The sequence below is a fragment of the Symphalangus syndactylus genome, chromosome 3, assembly GCF_028878055.3.
Source record: "Symphalangus syndactylus isolate Jambi chromosome 3, NHGRI_mSymSyn1-v2.1_pri, whole genome shotgun sequence".
Classification (NCBI taxonomy): Eukaryota; Metazoa; Chordata; class Mammalia; order Primates; family Hylobatidae; genus Symphalangus; species Symphalangus syndactylus.
Window position 1 is genome coordinate 68,013,466 of NC_072425.2, and position 17,022 is coordinate 68,030,487.

At 41.6% G+C, this 17,022-nt stretch overlaps 2 protein-coding genes across 6 annotated transcripts in view; one reads left to right on the top strand and one right to left on the bottom strand.

Annotated features, from left to right (window-relative positions):
• GCNT1 (glucosaminyl (N-acetyl) transferase 1) overlaps window positions 1–7,483 on the bottom strand; it is a 111,234-nt gene extending 103,751 nt beyond the window's left edge. For 3 of the 5 annotated variants that reach the window (XM_063636981.1, XM_063636987.1, XM_063636980.1), the window contains exon 1: window positions 6,960–7,067. The gene's annotated coding sequence lies outside the window, so the exon portion shown is untranslated. Of the gene's footprint in view, window positions 1–6,959 lie in introns of all 5 variants that reach the window. The other 2 variants (XM_055272216.2, XM_063636982.1) reach the window with 1 other exon arrangement.
• RFK (riboflavin kinase) lies at window positions 6,835–15,851 on the top strand. Its single transcript, XM_055272223.2, has 4 exons — window positions 6,835–7,290; window positions 8,834–8,985; window positions 12,724–12,826; window positions 13,853–15,851. The coding sequence occupies exons 1-4, from the start codon at window positions 7,188–7,190 to the stop codon at window positions 13,981–13,983; spliced, it is 489 nt and encodes a 162-aa protein (XP_055128198.1). The 5' UTR covers window positions 6,835–7,187; the 3' UTR covers window positions 13,984–15,851.
• The last annotated feature ends 1,171 nt before the right edge of the window (window positions 15,852–17,022 follow it).

The window sequence follows — 17,022 nt, forward strand, 5'->3', positions numbered from 1 at the left end:
ACACTTGTTTTTATGGTATGGTGGTGTACACCTGTAGTTCCAGTTATGCAGGAGGCTGAGGTAGGCAGATGGCTTAATTTCAGGATTTCGAGGCTGTAGTGTGCTATGAGCTTGCCTGTGAATAGCCACTGAATTCTAGCCTGGGCAACATAGTGAGATCCCATCTCTAAAATAAATATGTAAATATATAAATAAATAAAACATTATTTATTTTCTATATTGGGCTTTAATGTAGAATTTTACATGTCTGTTTTCCAAGGTAGAATTCTGAAGACACTTACGCTCAGCCAGCTTATTTGGACTGTAGTCCGATTATAATGAATTTTCTATAACAGATCAACAGGTAGTCATCATCATAACAGCCAATACAGAAGGCTTACTACATATTACACAGTAATTTAGTTACTTCACATGCATTAAGTCTTAAATCTTTCAAATGCTTTATGAGGTGCTATGGTGATTATTCCTTTCTCACAGACAGGAAACTGATGTAAGAGCCAGAGTCCCTCTTACCCACTACTAAGCTCTATCACCTCTCAGTAGAGCTTAGTAGTTCTGGCTTATTTATTGCACATCCCTTTCTTGGAAATGTGATCACAGGAACTCTCCCTAACTAGACATTTTTCTTTCCTCTTCTCTGTTTAGTCAATTCACACATGCCCCAAGGCTCTAACTCAAGTCCCACCTCTCTGGAAGGCATTGTCAAGCATACCTGACTCACAGGGTTCCCTTGCTCTCTGGCTTACTGGTAGCATTGTCTCATGCTGGGAAGCCTGTTTATACGAAGTCCATGCTGGGAAGCCTGTTTATACGAAGTCCAAAGAGTGAGAGGAATTGGTAAAGTTCCCTAGGGCTTCTGGGTAGAGAATGTAGAGGCAGGAGCTGAGGAGTGTGATAGGGAGAATCTGTGAACAATGGTTTAGTTTAGACTGATCCTAAGACGGGGGAAGCACAACATGACTTTTAGTGTGATTTGATCAGATTGGCATTTGAAAGGTTATTGCAGCACGAAAAAGCGGTAGAGAGAGACTAGTGTCAAATCTAAGGCTGGGAGAATAGAGAGTTGGCTACAGCTGTGCAGGTAAGGGGTCATGGCTTGCATTCAGTGGGAGGAGGGGTAAAAATGGATTGGGAGAGACTTGGTAACTATTTAGGTGTGGAAGGTGTGAACCTTGATGTCAGACTCCAAGTCAGAAATTTTTAGATTAATTATTCAAAAACTAATAGACTCTACCTTTTAGAGCAGTTTTAGGTTGGCAGCTGCTGTTGCTGTATAGTTCTATGGGTTTTGATACATGCATAATGTCATATATTCATGAGGACAGTATCATACAGAATAGTTTCACTGCCCTAAAAATCCCCTGTGCTTCACATTCATCCCTCCCTCCGACCTCCAACTTCCCCAAACCCTGGTAACCACTGATCTGTTTACTGTCTCCATAGTTTTATCCAGAATGTAATATAATTGGACTCATGCGTTCTGTAGCCTTTTTGGACTGGCTTCTTTCATTTAGTAATATGCAGTTAAGTTTCCTCTAGGTCTTTTTGTGGCTTGATAGCTCATTTCTTTCTAGGTCTTTTTATGGCATTATATGGATATACAACAGCTTGTTTATCCATTCACCTATTGAAGGACATCACAGTTGCTTCCACGTTTTGGCAATTCTGAATAAAGCTGCTATAAACATCCATGTGAAACAAAATAAAAGTAAAATAAAACAGAAATAAAACATCCATTCATCCATTCAATTTGCATTCAGTGGGAGTAGGGGTAAAAATGGATTGGGGTAAAAACAAATAGGTTTTTGTGTGGACAAAAGTTTTCACCTCATTTGATTAAATATAAGTGAGCACAATTTCTGGATAATATACTAAAAGTATGTTTAGTTTTATAAGAAACTGCCATATTGTCTTCCAAGGGGCTGTACCATTTTGTATTCCCACCAACAATGAATGAAAGTTCCTGTTGCTCTACATTGTTGCCAGCATTTGGTGTTGTCAGTGTTCTGAATTTTGGCCATTCTAGTTGATATATAGTAGTATCTCATTGTTGTTTTAATTTGTATTTCCCTCATGGTATATGATGTTGAACATCTTTTCACATGCTTATTCAGATCTTTTGCTCATTTTTTAATTCAGTTGCTTATTTTCTTATTGCTGAATTTTAAGAATTCTTCAGATTCATTTTCTATTGCTTACTTAGAGTAGGCCTTCTTTTCCTTCACAAGTTGCCAGTTCTACTTTCTCTTTAGTCTTATTTGTGATCCTTCTTTCTACAGAGACAACTTAAACCACAGAAGAGGACTCTTTCCCTACAGGCGGATGAAAGGATGTGCAAGTGCAGTTCAGAGGGGGAAATAAAAAGCATGTTTTAGAACACTTCCTTGGTTAAAAGCAGTAAGTTTGGCAAAGACACATAGACTCTCAACTCTAGATTTACTGAGAATGCTAGGTAGCATATTTTTGGAGTCAAATTAGTAAGAAAAATGATAAATCCTATAGCCTACAGACTAATTATTTGAATTATTTGAAGCATATTCTTTGGCCTCTGAAGCAAGGTGGAGGGGTTTGCTTTGATCAACAGATTGAGTACTTGATGGGAGTTCTTAGAAGTACAACTCTTGGAAGGTTTATTCTTCAGTCAGAGGGGAGGAGCCATTGAACACTATTGAGCAGTGGTGGACAATGATCAGAATTCTTCCTTCTTGGGAAGCCGAGGAAGGCGGATCACTTGAAGCCAGGAGTCCTAGAACAGCCTAGCCAACATGATGAAACCCTGTCTCTACTAAAAATGCAAAAATTAGCCGGGCGTTGTGGCATACACCTGTAGTCCCAGCTACTCGGGAGGCTGAGGCAGGAGAATCACTTGAGCCCGGTAGGTGGAGGTTGCAGTGAGCCGAGATCGCGCCACTGCACTCCAGCCTGGGTGACAGAGTGAGACTCTGGTTCAAAAAAAAATTCTTTCTTCTATATCCTATGCTGATTACACAGTAATTACCCATATGACTTGACATGTAAATGGTAGTTTTAAAGATTGGGGCCTGACTGCTCCATCTTAAACCTTCTACAGGACTCTCCTGAAGGGGTGGCCTGCCCCTCCACACCTGTGGGTATTTCTAGTCGGGTGGGATGAGAGACTGAGAAAAGAAATAAGACACAGAGACAAAGTACAGAGAAACAACAGTGGGCCCAGCGGACCGGCACTCAGCATACCAAGGACCTGCACCGGCACTGGCCTCTGAGTTCCCTCCGTTTTTACTGATTATTATTTTCATTATTTCAGCAAAAAAGAATGTAGTAGGAGAGCAGGGTGATAATAAGAAGGTCAACAAAGAACATGTGAACAAAAGAATCTATATCATAATTAAGTTCAAGGGAATGTACTATGCCTGGACGTGCACGTAGGCAGATTTACGTTTCTTTCTACCCAAACATCTCAGCGGAGTAAAGAATAACAATGCAGCATTACTGCAAACATGTCTCGCCTTCCTCCACAGGGCAGCTTTTCTCCTATCTCAGAGTTAAACAAATGTACAATCGGGTTTTACACCGAGGCATTCAGTTCCCAGGGGCAAGCAGGAGACAGTGGCCTTCCTCCATCTCGACTGCAAGAGGCTTTCCTCTTTCACTAATCCACCTCAGCACAGACCCTTTACGGGTGTCGGGCTGGGGGCAGTCAGGTCTTTCTCATCCCACGAGGCAATATTTCAGACCATCACATGGGGAGAAACCTTGGACAATACCCCGCTTCCAAGGGCAGAGGTCCCTGCGGCTTTCCACAGTGCATTGTGCCCCTGGTTTACTGAGACTAGAGGATGGCAATGACTTTTACCAAGTATACTGCTTGTAAACATTTTGTTAACAAGGCATGTCCTGCACTGCCCTAGATCCCTTAAACCTTGATTTTATAGAACACGTGCTTTTGTGAGCTCCAGGTTGGGTCAAAGTGGCTGGGGCAAAGTGGCTAGGGCAAAGCTACAAATTAACATCTCAACAAAGCAATTATTTAAAGTACAGGTCTTTTTCAAAATGGAGTCTCTTATGTCTTCCCTTTCTACATAGACACAGTGACAGTCTGATCTCTCTTTCTTTTCCCTACATCTCTTTTTTTTTTAAATCTATCTATTTATTTATGTATTATTTATTGAGAAGGAATCTTGCTCTATCACTCAGGCTGGAGTACAATACAGCAATCTTGGCTCACAGCAACCTCCGCCTCCTGGGTTCAAGTGATTCTTCCGCCCCAGCCTGCCGAGCAGCTGGGATTACAGGCGTTCACTGCCATGCCCGGCTAATTTTTGTATTTTTAGCAGAGACGGGGTTTTGCCATGTTGTCCAGGCTGGTATTGAACTCCTGGCCTCAGGTGATCCACCTGCCTTGGTCTCCCAAAGTGCTGGGATTACACGTAAGAGCCACTGCGCCGGGCCTATTTGTTTTTTAGTGACCGTGTCTCGCTTTGTCATTAGGCTGGAGTGCAGTGGTTCAATTACAGCTCACTGCTGCCTCAAATTCTGGGGCTCAGGCGATCCTCACTCCTCAGTTTCCCAAGTGGCTGGGGCTAAAGGCACAAGCCACCACCACCTGGCTGAGACAGAGTCTCCCTCTGTTGCCTAGGATGGAGTGCAGTGGCGTGATCTCCAGCTCACTGCAACTGCCGCCAGGTTCAAGCGACTCTCGTGCCTCACCCTCCGGGGTTTCTAGGACCACAGGCGAGCGCCACCACGCCCGGCTAATTTTTGTATTTTTTGTAGAGACGGGGATTCACCATGTTGCCCAGGCTGGTCTCCAACTCCTGAGCTCAAGTGATCCACCGGCCTCAGCCTCCCAAAGTGCTGCGATTACAGGCATGAGCCACTGTGCCAGGCCTTGGCTGATTTAAAAAATTTTTTTTCTTACTTTCTCCTCTTTTCTTTCCCCTTTCTTTTCTTTTTCTTGTTTCTTTTCTTTTCTTTTTTCTCATTTTTATTTTAAAATTTTTTGTATAGACGGAAGTCTCCCTATTTTGCCCAGGTTGGTCTTGAACTCCTCGGCTCAAGGGATCCGCTTGCCTCCGTCTCCCAAAGTGCTGGGATTACAGGCGTGAGCCACCATGCCCCGCCCATTTTTATACGTTTAGGTGAATGCTTTCCAACAAAGCTGATGATAGCATTACATGAGACAGTGTGAAAAATACTTAGCATTTTCTCTATTCTTAAAACCACCCCTCCTCATTTACCTCCTATGATTCATTTAATTATTTTATCTCATTTAATTCTCATACCTTCTTGCAACCTAGGGCTTAGTGGAGTAAGACCCAGGGATGATTTATCAAGTTCTCACCTCCAGGCTTTTCTTATTAGGTGTATCACTGCTGAAGTTAAAAATATACCATTCTTGCATATTGACTATTTTGAATTAAAAGCACTTGAAAAACAATAGATACAAAAAAAATCATTCTGACCTCTTTTCTGTTTCTTAGAAGCAGATGAAATTACCATATGAGAGACATCCTCCCTATATTAGAAGGAATGCAGCATTCTTATTAAGGACGGGAGTCAAGAGTGAGAGAATCCTGTACACACCTTGCTAAAATAACTCTTAAGCCTCTCCAGATAATTTAATTGCTTTTCACAACTTGCTATTACTACTGTTACTACCTGTATTACTATTATGGTTATTCTCACTATTCTTTGTTTAATTCCGTATAGATAAGTTACTGACCATAATTGCTTCTTTGGGTCCTTCTCTCCCTTCCCTTCCCTTTCACTTTCCCTTCCCCTTTCCTCCCTTCCTTCCTCTTCTCTAGTTCTTTTAAGGGGTGGGGGTGTCTCACTGTGTCGCCCAGTCTGGAGTGCAGTGGCGTGATCATAGCTCACTGCAGCCTCGACCTCCTGGGCTCAATCAATCCTCCCGCGTCGGCCTCTCAAACTACTGGGAATACAGGCGTGAGCTACTGAGCCTGGCCTAGAATGTAAATTTAGTATCAGGTAAATATTATCAGAGATGCATACATGTAAGGTAGAAAGAGACTACACGGTCTGCACAGAATTTTATACAAATATATAGAGCAAAAAAGAAAAAATTAAACTTCTTCTCTGGATTCCATTGATTAAAAATAAAATAAAAAAAACTTCTTTGTCTTTCAGACGTAAGAGGATGCACCTTATTATAAACTTGCACCCTGCATATCCTGTGAGCCCAGAGCTACTTCCCTAGGAGCGTGCGTGTTTACAGTTCCGAGGGTACGAAGGCCTCTATTTGCGTTGCAGTAGAGGGACTGCCTGTTATCGGGCTTGTGAAGTTGTCAAGAAGACAGCCTAGAGGGGACAGTCACCGCCCATCTCGGTAACCTTCCACTAGTCACTGAGGTTAACAGCGTCACAGACAGGGACTGCTTCCCTGGAGCTTACATTCGAATATATTAGTAACTCCAGAACGTGGTCAGTGGTCCGGCAGGAGGACGACCGCTTCCGGTAGGGCGGCCAGGAAAAGCCTCTGTGAAGAGCCGATCTTTGGGCTGAATTTAGGAGCTTTAATAAATATTTAAAGAACGAACGGAACGAGCGATGCCTGACGTTCAATCCAGCGGTTGCCAATGAGCTAAAGAGCGTCTCGCTTTGGCTTCCGGATTATTACGAACAGGAGGAAGGAAAAAAAAAAAAACAGAATTGTTCGAGAATTGTGCTTTCTCGGCTCTCAGGTTGAAAACCGGGTTTCCACATTAGTTCCCATCGCCAGGGGCTGAAACGAAGCCCGCGATCCAGACATTAGGTGCCTCAGGCGGGAGCCTGCGACGGGAGCTTGCGCCGGAAGCTGGGCGAGGCAGCGGCGGGGCGGGGCTATGATGGGGGCGGGGCTACGGAATCCGAGCGGGCTCGAGGCGTTGGGCTGAAGAAGCGAGCGCACGCCGGCGGGGCGGAGGCCGGCTTTGGGCTTCGGGCCGCCCCTTCCCCCCACCCCGCCCACACCCGGCACTTACTTCGGCTGTCTCCGCTGCCCTTCAGCGGAGACGCAGCTCCTGAGGCGCTAGGCGGCATTTGTTGGGTCGGCGGCGTCAGCGTTCAGCCGTGGCGTGTGGTCGGTGCCGTGCGGCCCCTGGTGCGCCCCCGCGGCAGGCAGAGCTCACGCTCCTCCCCCCCGGTTGGTCCGGGGTCTGGGCACCGCGTCGACGGCGGCTCCGGAGGACGCGCAGACCGGGCCGCAGCCCATGCCCCGAGCGGACTGTATTATGAGGCACCTGCCTTACTTCTGTCGGGGCCAAGTGGTGCGGGGCTTCGGCCGCGGCTCCAAGCAGCTGGGCATCCCCACAGGTGAGAGCAGGGCGGCCAGAGTCCTCCGGGCCGGGTCACGTGGGGAGCGGGGAGAAACGGCAGCCGGGGACTCGGGACCGGGCCGTGGGGCCTCCGGACCGCGGGCAGAGGGACACCCTTCCTCCTCCCGCATCCCCTTGTCTGTGGCGGAGGACCGTTGGCTAGGTTGAGGGAGCTGGTCCCTGCTTCTGGCTCCGAGCTCCGCGGGAACGGGGTTAAGGGGTGGTGAGGGCCGGAAGCCCGAGATGAATCGCAGGATCCCCCGTTCACGCCTCCCTGGCCAGCCAAGGTACAGTTGGTCAGGCATGGCGCTTGTCTTGCCCATTAGAGACGTAACGTGGGCCAGGTCGGCTGAACTCGTAAGCCGGCTCTAAGGTGGTTTTGTTTTTAATTTGTAGTTATGTAGTGTCCAAATGATAACATAGGTAGTTGAATGAGAGTCAGCAAACCTTATTAGTCTGTCCACATTAATTTCCATAATCGAGACCTGACTGTAATTCATCCTTAGAAATACATGCCAGGGCTGCGTCTTGACTTATTAAGTAAGCCTTGAACTTGTGTATTTCAAAAATAAGAAACTTTGGCCAGGCGTGGTGGCTCACGCCTGTAATCCCAGCACTTTGGGAGGCCGAGGCGGGCGGATCATCTGAGGTCAGGAGTTCGAGATCAGCCTGGCCAACATGGTAAAACCCCGTCTCTACTAAAAATACAAAAATTAGCCGGGCATGGTGGCGCGTGCCTGTCATCCCAGCTACTCGGGAGCCTGAGGCAGGAGAATCGCTTGAACCCAGGAGACGGAGGCTGCAGTGAGGTGAGATCGTGCCACTGCCCTCCAGCCTGGGAGACAGAGTGAGACACCGTCTCAAAAAAAAAAAAAAAAAAAAAAGAAAAAAGAAACTTTTCAAGTGATTCAGTACCTGGTTAGGAAAGAACAGATCTGAAAAAATCCATCTACTCTGGTACTTGTTTTTTGCCTCCTACTCAAAGAGTATAGATTTTTTTGGACAGCTTTATATACTTACCTGGTACTTTATTCATAACCTATTCACATGAATAGGAGAGGGATATCTGAGCTGGAAAATGGAAGGATGAGATTGATACTTACAGGCAAAGTTGTAGAAGTCTTGTGAATGTAATGATTTACATTAGCCTTGCATGTGATTTTTACAAATGTTTGTTTATTATTATTATTATTTTGAGACAGAATCTGGCTCTGCCACTCAGGCTGGAGTGCAGTGGTAGTGCGATCATAGCTTACTGCAGCCTCCATCTGCTGGGCTCAACTGACCCTCCTGCCTCAGCCTCTCTGGTAGCTTAGACTATAGGTGCAGGCCACCATCCTCAGCTAATTTTTTAATTTTTTAATAGAGATAAGATCTCGCTATGTTACCCAGGCCGGTCTCAAACCCCAGAGCTCACTCAACACGAGTCTCCTGCCTTGGCCTCTCAAAGTCCTAGAATTACAGGCATGAGCCACTGCACTCGGCTACAGACATTTAATACGAAATTTGTAAGACTCAAAATATTTTCTTCTGTTGTTTAGCTAATTTTCCTGAGCAAGTGGTAGACAATCTTCCAGCTGATATATCCACTGGCATTTACTATGGTTGGGCCAGTGTTGGAAGTGGAGATGTCCATAAGATGGTGGTGAGCATAGGATGGAACCCATATTACAAGAATACGAAGAAGTCTATGGTAAGCATTATATTTTGCTCTGTAACTGAAAACGGTATGATGACTTAGAATAATAATTACAGTATTCGTTGCAGAAATAGCTTATCAATGGTAATCACAATATAGTTCAAATACTGGAATTTTGGGCAATCTCTGCCTTTTAATTGGAGAGTTTAATTCATTTACATTTAAAGTAATTTCTGATAAGGAGGGACATCTACTGTTTTGCTATTTGTTTTTTATATGCATTATAACTTTTATGTCCCTCATTTCCTCTATTACTGCGTTTTGTGGTAGTGTGCTTTTTGTTTTGTTTTGTAGTGACATTTTAATTCCTTTCTCATTGCTTTCTGTGTATTTCTATAGATACTGTCTTTGTGGTTACCATGGGGTTTATATTTAACATCCTGAAATTCTAAAAGTTTAATTTGAGTTTATATCAACTTAATTTCAATAGCATACAGAACTCACAAATTGCATCTTTTTTTTTTTTTTTTTTTTTTAATGATGGGGACTCACTATGTTGCCCAGACTGAAGTGCTGTGGCTCTTCACAGGCCAGGTTGTAGCACACTGTAGCTTCAAACTCATAGGCTCAAGTAATCCTCCTCCTTCAGCCTCCAGAGAGCTGGGGCTATAGGTGCATGCCACTGCCTGCGTCCAGCTCAGATTACATCCTTATACATTGTGGTACCCAATAACAAAGATTAATAATTGTTTTTTTATGCATTTATTTTTTAAATTATGTAGAAAATAGAGTGGAGTTACAAACCAAAATTACAATACTGACTTGGATAATTGCTGTCTATGAAAGACTCACTTGACCAAAGATGATAATGATTTAAAAGCCTGTTTCATAAAATTGAGCTTGCCACAATTAATGCACTTCATTCACCATTTACTTCATGCATCAATTACTTGGTCACCCTCTTGAGATAAAAAGAGATTACTACATGGATGGTGGACGGAGGATGGTGCTTATTGACGGAGTCCCACATTGGTACTTTTCTCTTTCCTTTTTAAACCACCTGAGGGTATACTTCTCTGCCCTACTCTTTTTACAGGACCCCACAACTTCAGTGTTTATCTGTTAGATTTGGCTGAATCTTTTGTCAGCTCAAATGTGTGGCAAAAACAAATTACAGTTAAGCTAAATTTTGTTCTGTGTGGAGTTAATACAAGTTAAGTGTGTCACTGCTGGAAAACTACAGAGCTAAATGCTGGCATAAGCAATAGTAATGACCCAGAAGTACTTAACATTTTGCTCAGTATTTCAGTTATTTTTGAGTATTAATGATTTGAAAATTATTTTTTGGAGACAAGAAAAACAATCGAAAGATCACAAAATACCATTCTGTTGAATGAGGAAGGAAAAGAAGGGGAGGGGACAATAGCCCATAACTAATTTGTCTTTAGCTACTCAGATAACAAAAATGTTATTATACAGCCAGTTAAGGAATGCCTTTTGAGTGTTAGGAAAAATTGAATTTGAAACATAGGCGTATCTTACCAGTGGAAAATTGAACTTTTGCTTGCCTTTGCCAGTAACACACATCTGTGAAGTGCCTGTGCCAGACCTTTGCCCTTTAAAAAAAAAAAAAAAAAGCGTTACCTTACTGACCTTAAGTTCTTAGTAACACATCTAGATCCACCTCCTTTGTTGGAACTGTGTATTGTCTTACAAATTTCTTTCATTTGTGTGTGTGTGTGTGTGTGTGTTTTAACTCAATGGTGTGTTGAAGAAGAGTTTTGTTTTGTTTTGTTTTTTCAGATAGGGTCTTGCTCTGTCACCCAGGCTGCAGTGAAGTGGTGCAATCTCAGCTCACTGCAGCCTCAATTTTCTGGGCTGAAGTGATCCTCCCATCACAGCCTCCCGAGTAGCTAGGACCACAGGCATGTGCCACCATGCTTGGCTATTTTCAAATTTTTTTTATAGAGGTGAAGTTTCAGCATGTTACCCAGACTGGTCTCAAACTTTTGGGCTCAAGCAATCTTCCTGCCTCAGCCTCCCAAAGTGCAAGGATTACAGGCATGAGCATGGCACCCAGCCCCGAGGTTCTTAATTTTAATACGATCCAGTTCAATTTTTTTTTATGGTTAGTGCTTTATATAATCTGTTTCAGAAATCTTTGATTACTCCAAAGTCATGAAGATACTTGTCTGTGGTTTTTTTCTGGAAGTTTAATTGACTGACATATCTTAAAATTGACTTTTTTAGTATGGTATCTGGTAGGGATTTAAATTAATATTTTTTCCCATATGGATGTAGAATTGACCCAGCCTATTCATTGAAAATACCATCCTTTCACAACAGTGCTGCAGTGTCACCTAAGGACATAAATCAAGTGACCTTATATGTGTGTGAGTCCAAAAATTCAAATACATGCTTGGTTAGCTTTTCTTATATAGGTCTTGATACCTAGTTGTATAAGCTTTCTAGTTTTGTTCTCAAGATTTTCTTGGATAATTTTGGCTTTTCCATATAAATTTTAGAGTCACTTGTCAGTTTCTCCTATTTTAAAAAAACCCGCTAGGATTTTGATTGGGGCAGCATTGAATTCGTAGATTACTTTGGAAGTTTGCCATTTCTCTCAATAATGTCTTATAATTGTCAGTGTCAGGGTCTTACATATTTTTTTAAATTATTTTTTAATTTTCTTTTTGAGATGGAGTCTCGCTCTGTCGCCAAGGCTAGAGTGCTGGAGTGCAGTGGTGTGATCTTGGCTTACTGCAACCTCCGCCACCTGGGTTGGAGCAATTCTCCTGCCTCAGCCTCCTGAGTAGCTGGGACTATAGGCATGCGCCACCATGCCCAGCTAATTTTTGTGTTTTTAGTAAAGAACGGGGTTTCACCATGTTGGCCAAGCTGATATTGAACTCTTGACCTCAAGTGATCCTCCCGGCTCCACCTCCCAAAGTGCTGGGATTACAGGCATGAGCTACTACACCCAACTGGTCTTACATATCTTAGTTTCTTTTTTATTATTCAAATGTTTACTGAAAAGAAAGAATATATTGGTTCATAGCCCCAAAGCCATGGGGCACTTAATGTATCTTCTAACTTAAGCCACCCCCCGCCCATTACAGACGAGAAAACTGAGCCCCGCGGAAGCTAGTTATACAGTTAACCAAGTGTGGGAACCCAGACTTTTGACTCTAAGTCAGTGCTCTTAACCACGGTACTGCCCAGATGATTTAGCTGAACTAGATTCTGAGGCACTTTCTACCTCATGCAGCATTTTGCTTTAACGTGCCATGTACCCTTTTGCCACTTCACTCCCTGATCAGGAAGCTGCATGGCTCTCCTGCCCCTTCAGTCCTCAGCTCTGCCAGACTCTGAAGTTTCCATACACGTTGTGTGTCAGAGGTGTGCAAATGCTGACTGATCTTACAACTAGTTGTTTAGTAGTAACATCTTTTAATACTTTGCTCATTCTCTCTTTGGTATCCTGTTTTCTCACCTTGATAAGATACTTACTTCCTTGGATACGTGTTGGTTTTTTTGTTATTGTTTGTTTGTTTTTAAGTAACATCAAACCATGCCAGACACTGCCACCTCACTCAGTTATGTTTATAAGATCGGCGCACAAACAGGAGTGCTGGGAAAATTTAGGAAAAATTGCACTTAGATTTTAACCTAAATCTTTAAAAGTTTAAGGAGTGTTTCATTTAAATTAACTCAGCATAAAGATGAAGATATATTTCAGATTTCAGTACACTGTAGTCTGATAGCACTCTTTGTAACATTTCTTGACTATAGGAAACACATATCATGCATACCTTCAAAGAGGACTTCTATGGGGAAATCCTCAGTGTGGCCATTGTTGGCTACCTGAGACCAGAAAAGAACTTTGATTCTTTAGGTAAGTTCTTATTTTGATCTTCTTAAATATTACTGCTGCTACCACAGGTAACCTCTACCACTACTACCAGTAATAATGATGGCAGGACAGATAATATTTGAGCATTTAATATATGCCAGGCACCGTTTTAATTGCTTTACGTGAATTTATCTTCTTTCACCTGTGAGGGATTATTTTGCCTATTTCTCAGATGAGAAAATGGCACAGAGAGATTAAGTAACATTCTCAAAGTCACATAGTAAATAAGAGTCTAGCTTTGAACCTAGCAGGCTGGCTGCTTCTCTCCAGCAGTATGAAGTTGATGAAATCTTTCAAAATGCGTGAAAGTTTGAGATATAGTAAATCAGAGAACGTTTGAAACAAATGTTATCAGGTATGTATTAGTGTAGTGTGATAGTTTTAACTCTGTTATAAAGTTTCTTTTACAAATGTAAATACCAACCAAAAAGAATAGTGAATGCTTTTTTCCTCCCTTTGATATTTGCAGTGTACGTTTATGCCTATGCCTTTCTCTTAAATTATAAGATTAGGGACATACCTTTTTTTGTTTGTTTGTTTGAGACGGAGTTTTGCTCTTTGTTACCCGGGCTGGAGTGCAATGACGCCCCCTCTTACTGCAACCTCCACCTCCCAGGTTCAAGCGATTCTCCTGCCTCAGCCTCCCAAGTAGCTGGGATTACAGGCACCCACCATCACACCCCACTAATTTTTGTAGTTTTAGTAGAGTCAGGTTTCACCATGCTGGCTAGGCTGGTCTCGAACTCCGGCCTTCAGGTAATCTGCCCGCCTCAGCCTCGCAAAGTGCTGGGATTACAAGCGTGAGCCACTGCGCCCGGCCTAGGGACATATCTTTTGTGTACCATTGACTTAGGCCTGGAAGGAGTGATGGAACAAACATTTATTGGGTATCTACCCTGTGCAGAGATACTGCCATCCTGTGAGTTCTTAGGATTGGCTAAACAGAGGAGTAGTAAAAAGTATGTTAATCGTTTTTCATCATTTTTACCTGGTATATTCTCTCTGCAGAGTCACTTATTTCAGCAATTCAAGGTGATATTGAAGAAGCTAAGAAACAACTAGAGTTACCAGAACATTTGAAAATCAAAGAAGACAATTTCTTCCAGGTTTCCAAAAGCAAAATAATGAATGGCCACTGATGAAAAATTGTATTATTTATTCATTCCCTGTTTTCTAGTGTTTCTGTGTTTATTACTGTCCAGATCATCTTGGTTATACACTAAAAATCAAACACTTTACTACAGTTGTGAATTAGTTTAAACAGTACAATGTTGTTATCATATCATGCTTCCACTGTTAAATTAAGCCCATCATGTCATAGCACTAAAAAGATTGAGTTAAAAATCAAGATTTAAAAAATATATATTGATTAAAATGTACCACTAGAAAGGTATTACATGTGTATAAGTGTGGGTAAAAAGACAAGTCACTGGTTTGTGATGAAAACTAAAATTTTCATGGTAAAATGCCAGCATGTATGTACTTGTGTAATGTGTACTTCTAAACAGAGAAGGCTTATAAAAGTAAATGCATTAAGGCCAAGTGCAGTGGTTCACACCGGTAATCCCAGCACTTTGGGAGGCCGAGGTGGGAGGATTGCTTGAGCTCATGAGTTCAAGACCAGTCTGGGCAACATAGCGAGACCCCATCTCAATAAAAAAAAAGGAAATGCATTAAATAGAAGGTTGATAGTTTATCATAAACCTGCGGGGAAGAAACTCAGACTTTCTATTTTTGATATTTTGTGCATTAATACATTACAAACATGAAGATGTTTGTAAAATTTTGTTTTAGTCATCTTCTTTGCAGTCACATCATTTTACTACCTTCATTATTGTACAGAGCTGCTTCAATTCTGAGTCCTCTGGACTTCCCCTGCCTATCTGTTTTTTGTTGTTGTTGAAGACAGTAAAATAAGTGTTTTCAAATCTGTATGTCTCCTTTTTGTTGGATAATGTTTCTTCATTTTAACAGTAAATATTCTTGTTCTTCAACATTTTTCTTTGGTTCTTTTTTCCTTTTTTAGGAAAAACGAAACAACAGACTTCATCCTTAGGTTTTCTCAAAATTTAAGTGAACACATTTACACGTATCAATTTCTTAACACAAAATGTTTCCCCCCTAGCAAAACTATTTAAGAGCCAATTAAACTATGAAATAGTTATAAAATTATTTTTAATATTTAAGGCCTTGAAATTATATTCCAAGGCAAATCTAAACGGGTGTAGTTGTATATGCACGATGTAATTTAATGCTAAAGAGTACTTACAGCTTGAGGGAAAAGCATGAAGTTTTAGTTAAATAGCCTTCATACTGTGGATTTTTCCTCCTACTAACTAATATGTGGGAAATTAAGATTACAGATTGCTTTGGGCCCCCTCAAACAGTACATTGCATCATTGTTCACTATAGCAACAGATTTGGTGGTGATGGGGGGATAGAGGTAGAAGCAGATAGAAGGTAATTTTAAAGTTAATTTATTATGAATCATTTTCCCCTAATCTGCATAAGTGAATTAGAACTGATCTTAATAAAAATATTTTGTATAAAAAGTACTCAGAAAAACATCTAAAGCTGTTGGAGAAGAGGGACTCATAAATACAGTTGGATTGTGTTTTGCTTTTTATTTCTTTATAAAAATATGTCAAAAACAGTTTTTACTTTTAGAACTCTTATACTTGAAAGAAGCCTCAATTATCAGTGGCTTTATGAAGTAAAGTTAAAAACAATCATAAGAAATGTGAAAATATTTGTGTTTGTTTTGTCTGACTAGCTTGCTGCTAAATGCTCTCTTTAGGTGTGTGAAAGTTCTTTGATATGTTATTGTCCCTTTACATCTTGTTAAATAGCCATTGCTTTTGAGAATCAGATAGTGTGTTGTTTAGGGGTTAATTGTGTCTTTATTTTTCAAAAACTTTTATATTATGTATTATAAGAAGTTACAGTAGTACCATTTTGATTAGTCTGAATGTTTTCAGGCCTTGAAATAAATTTTGACTAAGTGATATTTTTTCTTTCCCTGTGTCAGCTTGAATCTTACTTTATGTATTTCGAATTTGTTGGCTGATTGCTACTCTAAGTGTGTTAAGTTGCCTGAAGAGCAAGATATAGGTGGCAGCTGTAGTTCTACAACAAAGGGACTTGCCTTCAGGATCCCCTGTGTTTTATGCCTGCAACACAGTGACTGAGGTTTATTTGGAGAGCATTCACAGGGGATCACTACTAAAGTCCACTTCCTGAGAGTAAGGGTTCCTGTTACATTTTGGAGTTAGAAGAGCCAGAAGAGTATAGATAGGTCTGGGTTCCCTTGCATAACTCCTGCCCCAAAACAGAGTTCTGTAACCTTCTTGTCTTTTGCCACCAACCCCATAAGCAGCAGCTTAGAACTCGTTTGCCTTTCTCTGTTGCATGCTGGTACTCTGAACACTCATCCCCAGAACTCTCATCTTCCTCAACTATGGAGGCTTACAAGCCTGCAGTTAGAGCTTACCGTGAAACATGATTCTGATTGGGAGATGGAAGTGGAAGTCTGGTCTTCAGAGATGGAGCCAAGAAACAAATCTATTCTGCCAAAAAAGATGCCATCATAAACAAAAGTTAGCAGAAACAAGTTGTAAAATAAGCTCTACAGAGATGGCAGATCCAGGGTTATCAGATATAGAATTTGAAATGACTGTTTAATATGTGTAATGAAGTAAAAGAGTAACAAAAATGGTAAAATGGCAAGGTGTTGTATAAAAATGGAGCAGCTGGGTGCTGTGGCATGTGCCTGTAATCCTAGTTACTTGGGAGGCTGAAGCAGGAGGATTACTTGAGGCCAGAAATTCAAGGGTATAGTGTGCTGTTATGGGCATTTGTGACTAGCCACTGCACCCCAGCCTGGGCACCATAGTAAGATCCTGTCTCTATTAACATTTAAAGTAAAGTAAAAATTGGGCAGATAATTGAGAATTGTCCAAAATATATAGTTATAAAGAAAAATTGAAATTAAGAATTCAATGGATGGGTTAAATACATATTAAACAACAAGAGAATTGGTGAACTATGAGACTTAAGTCTGTGACCGTGCTGTCAGCTCCAAATTCACCATTGATACTCTGATGTCGCTGTGACTCTACATTTCTTTGACAATTGGCTTCCTTTTAGGTCAGGTCATAAATGGAATTTGAACCCCAGCT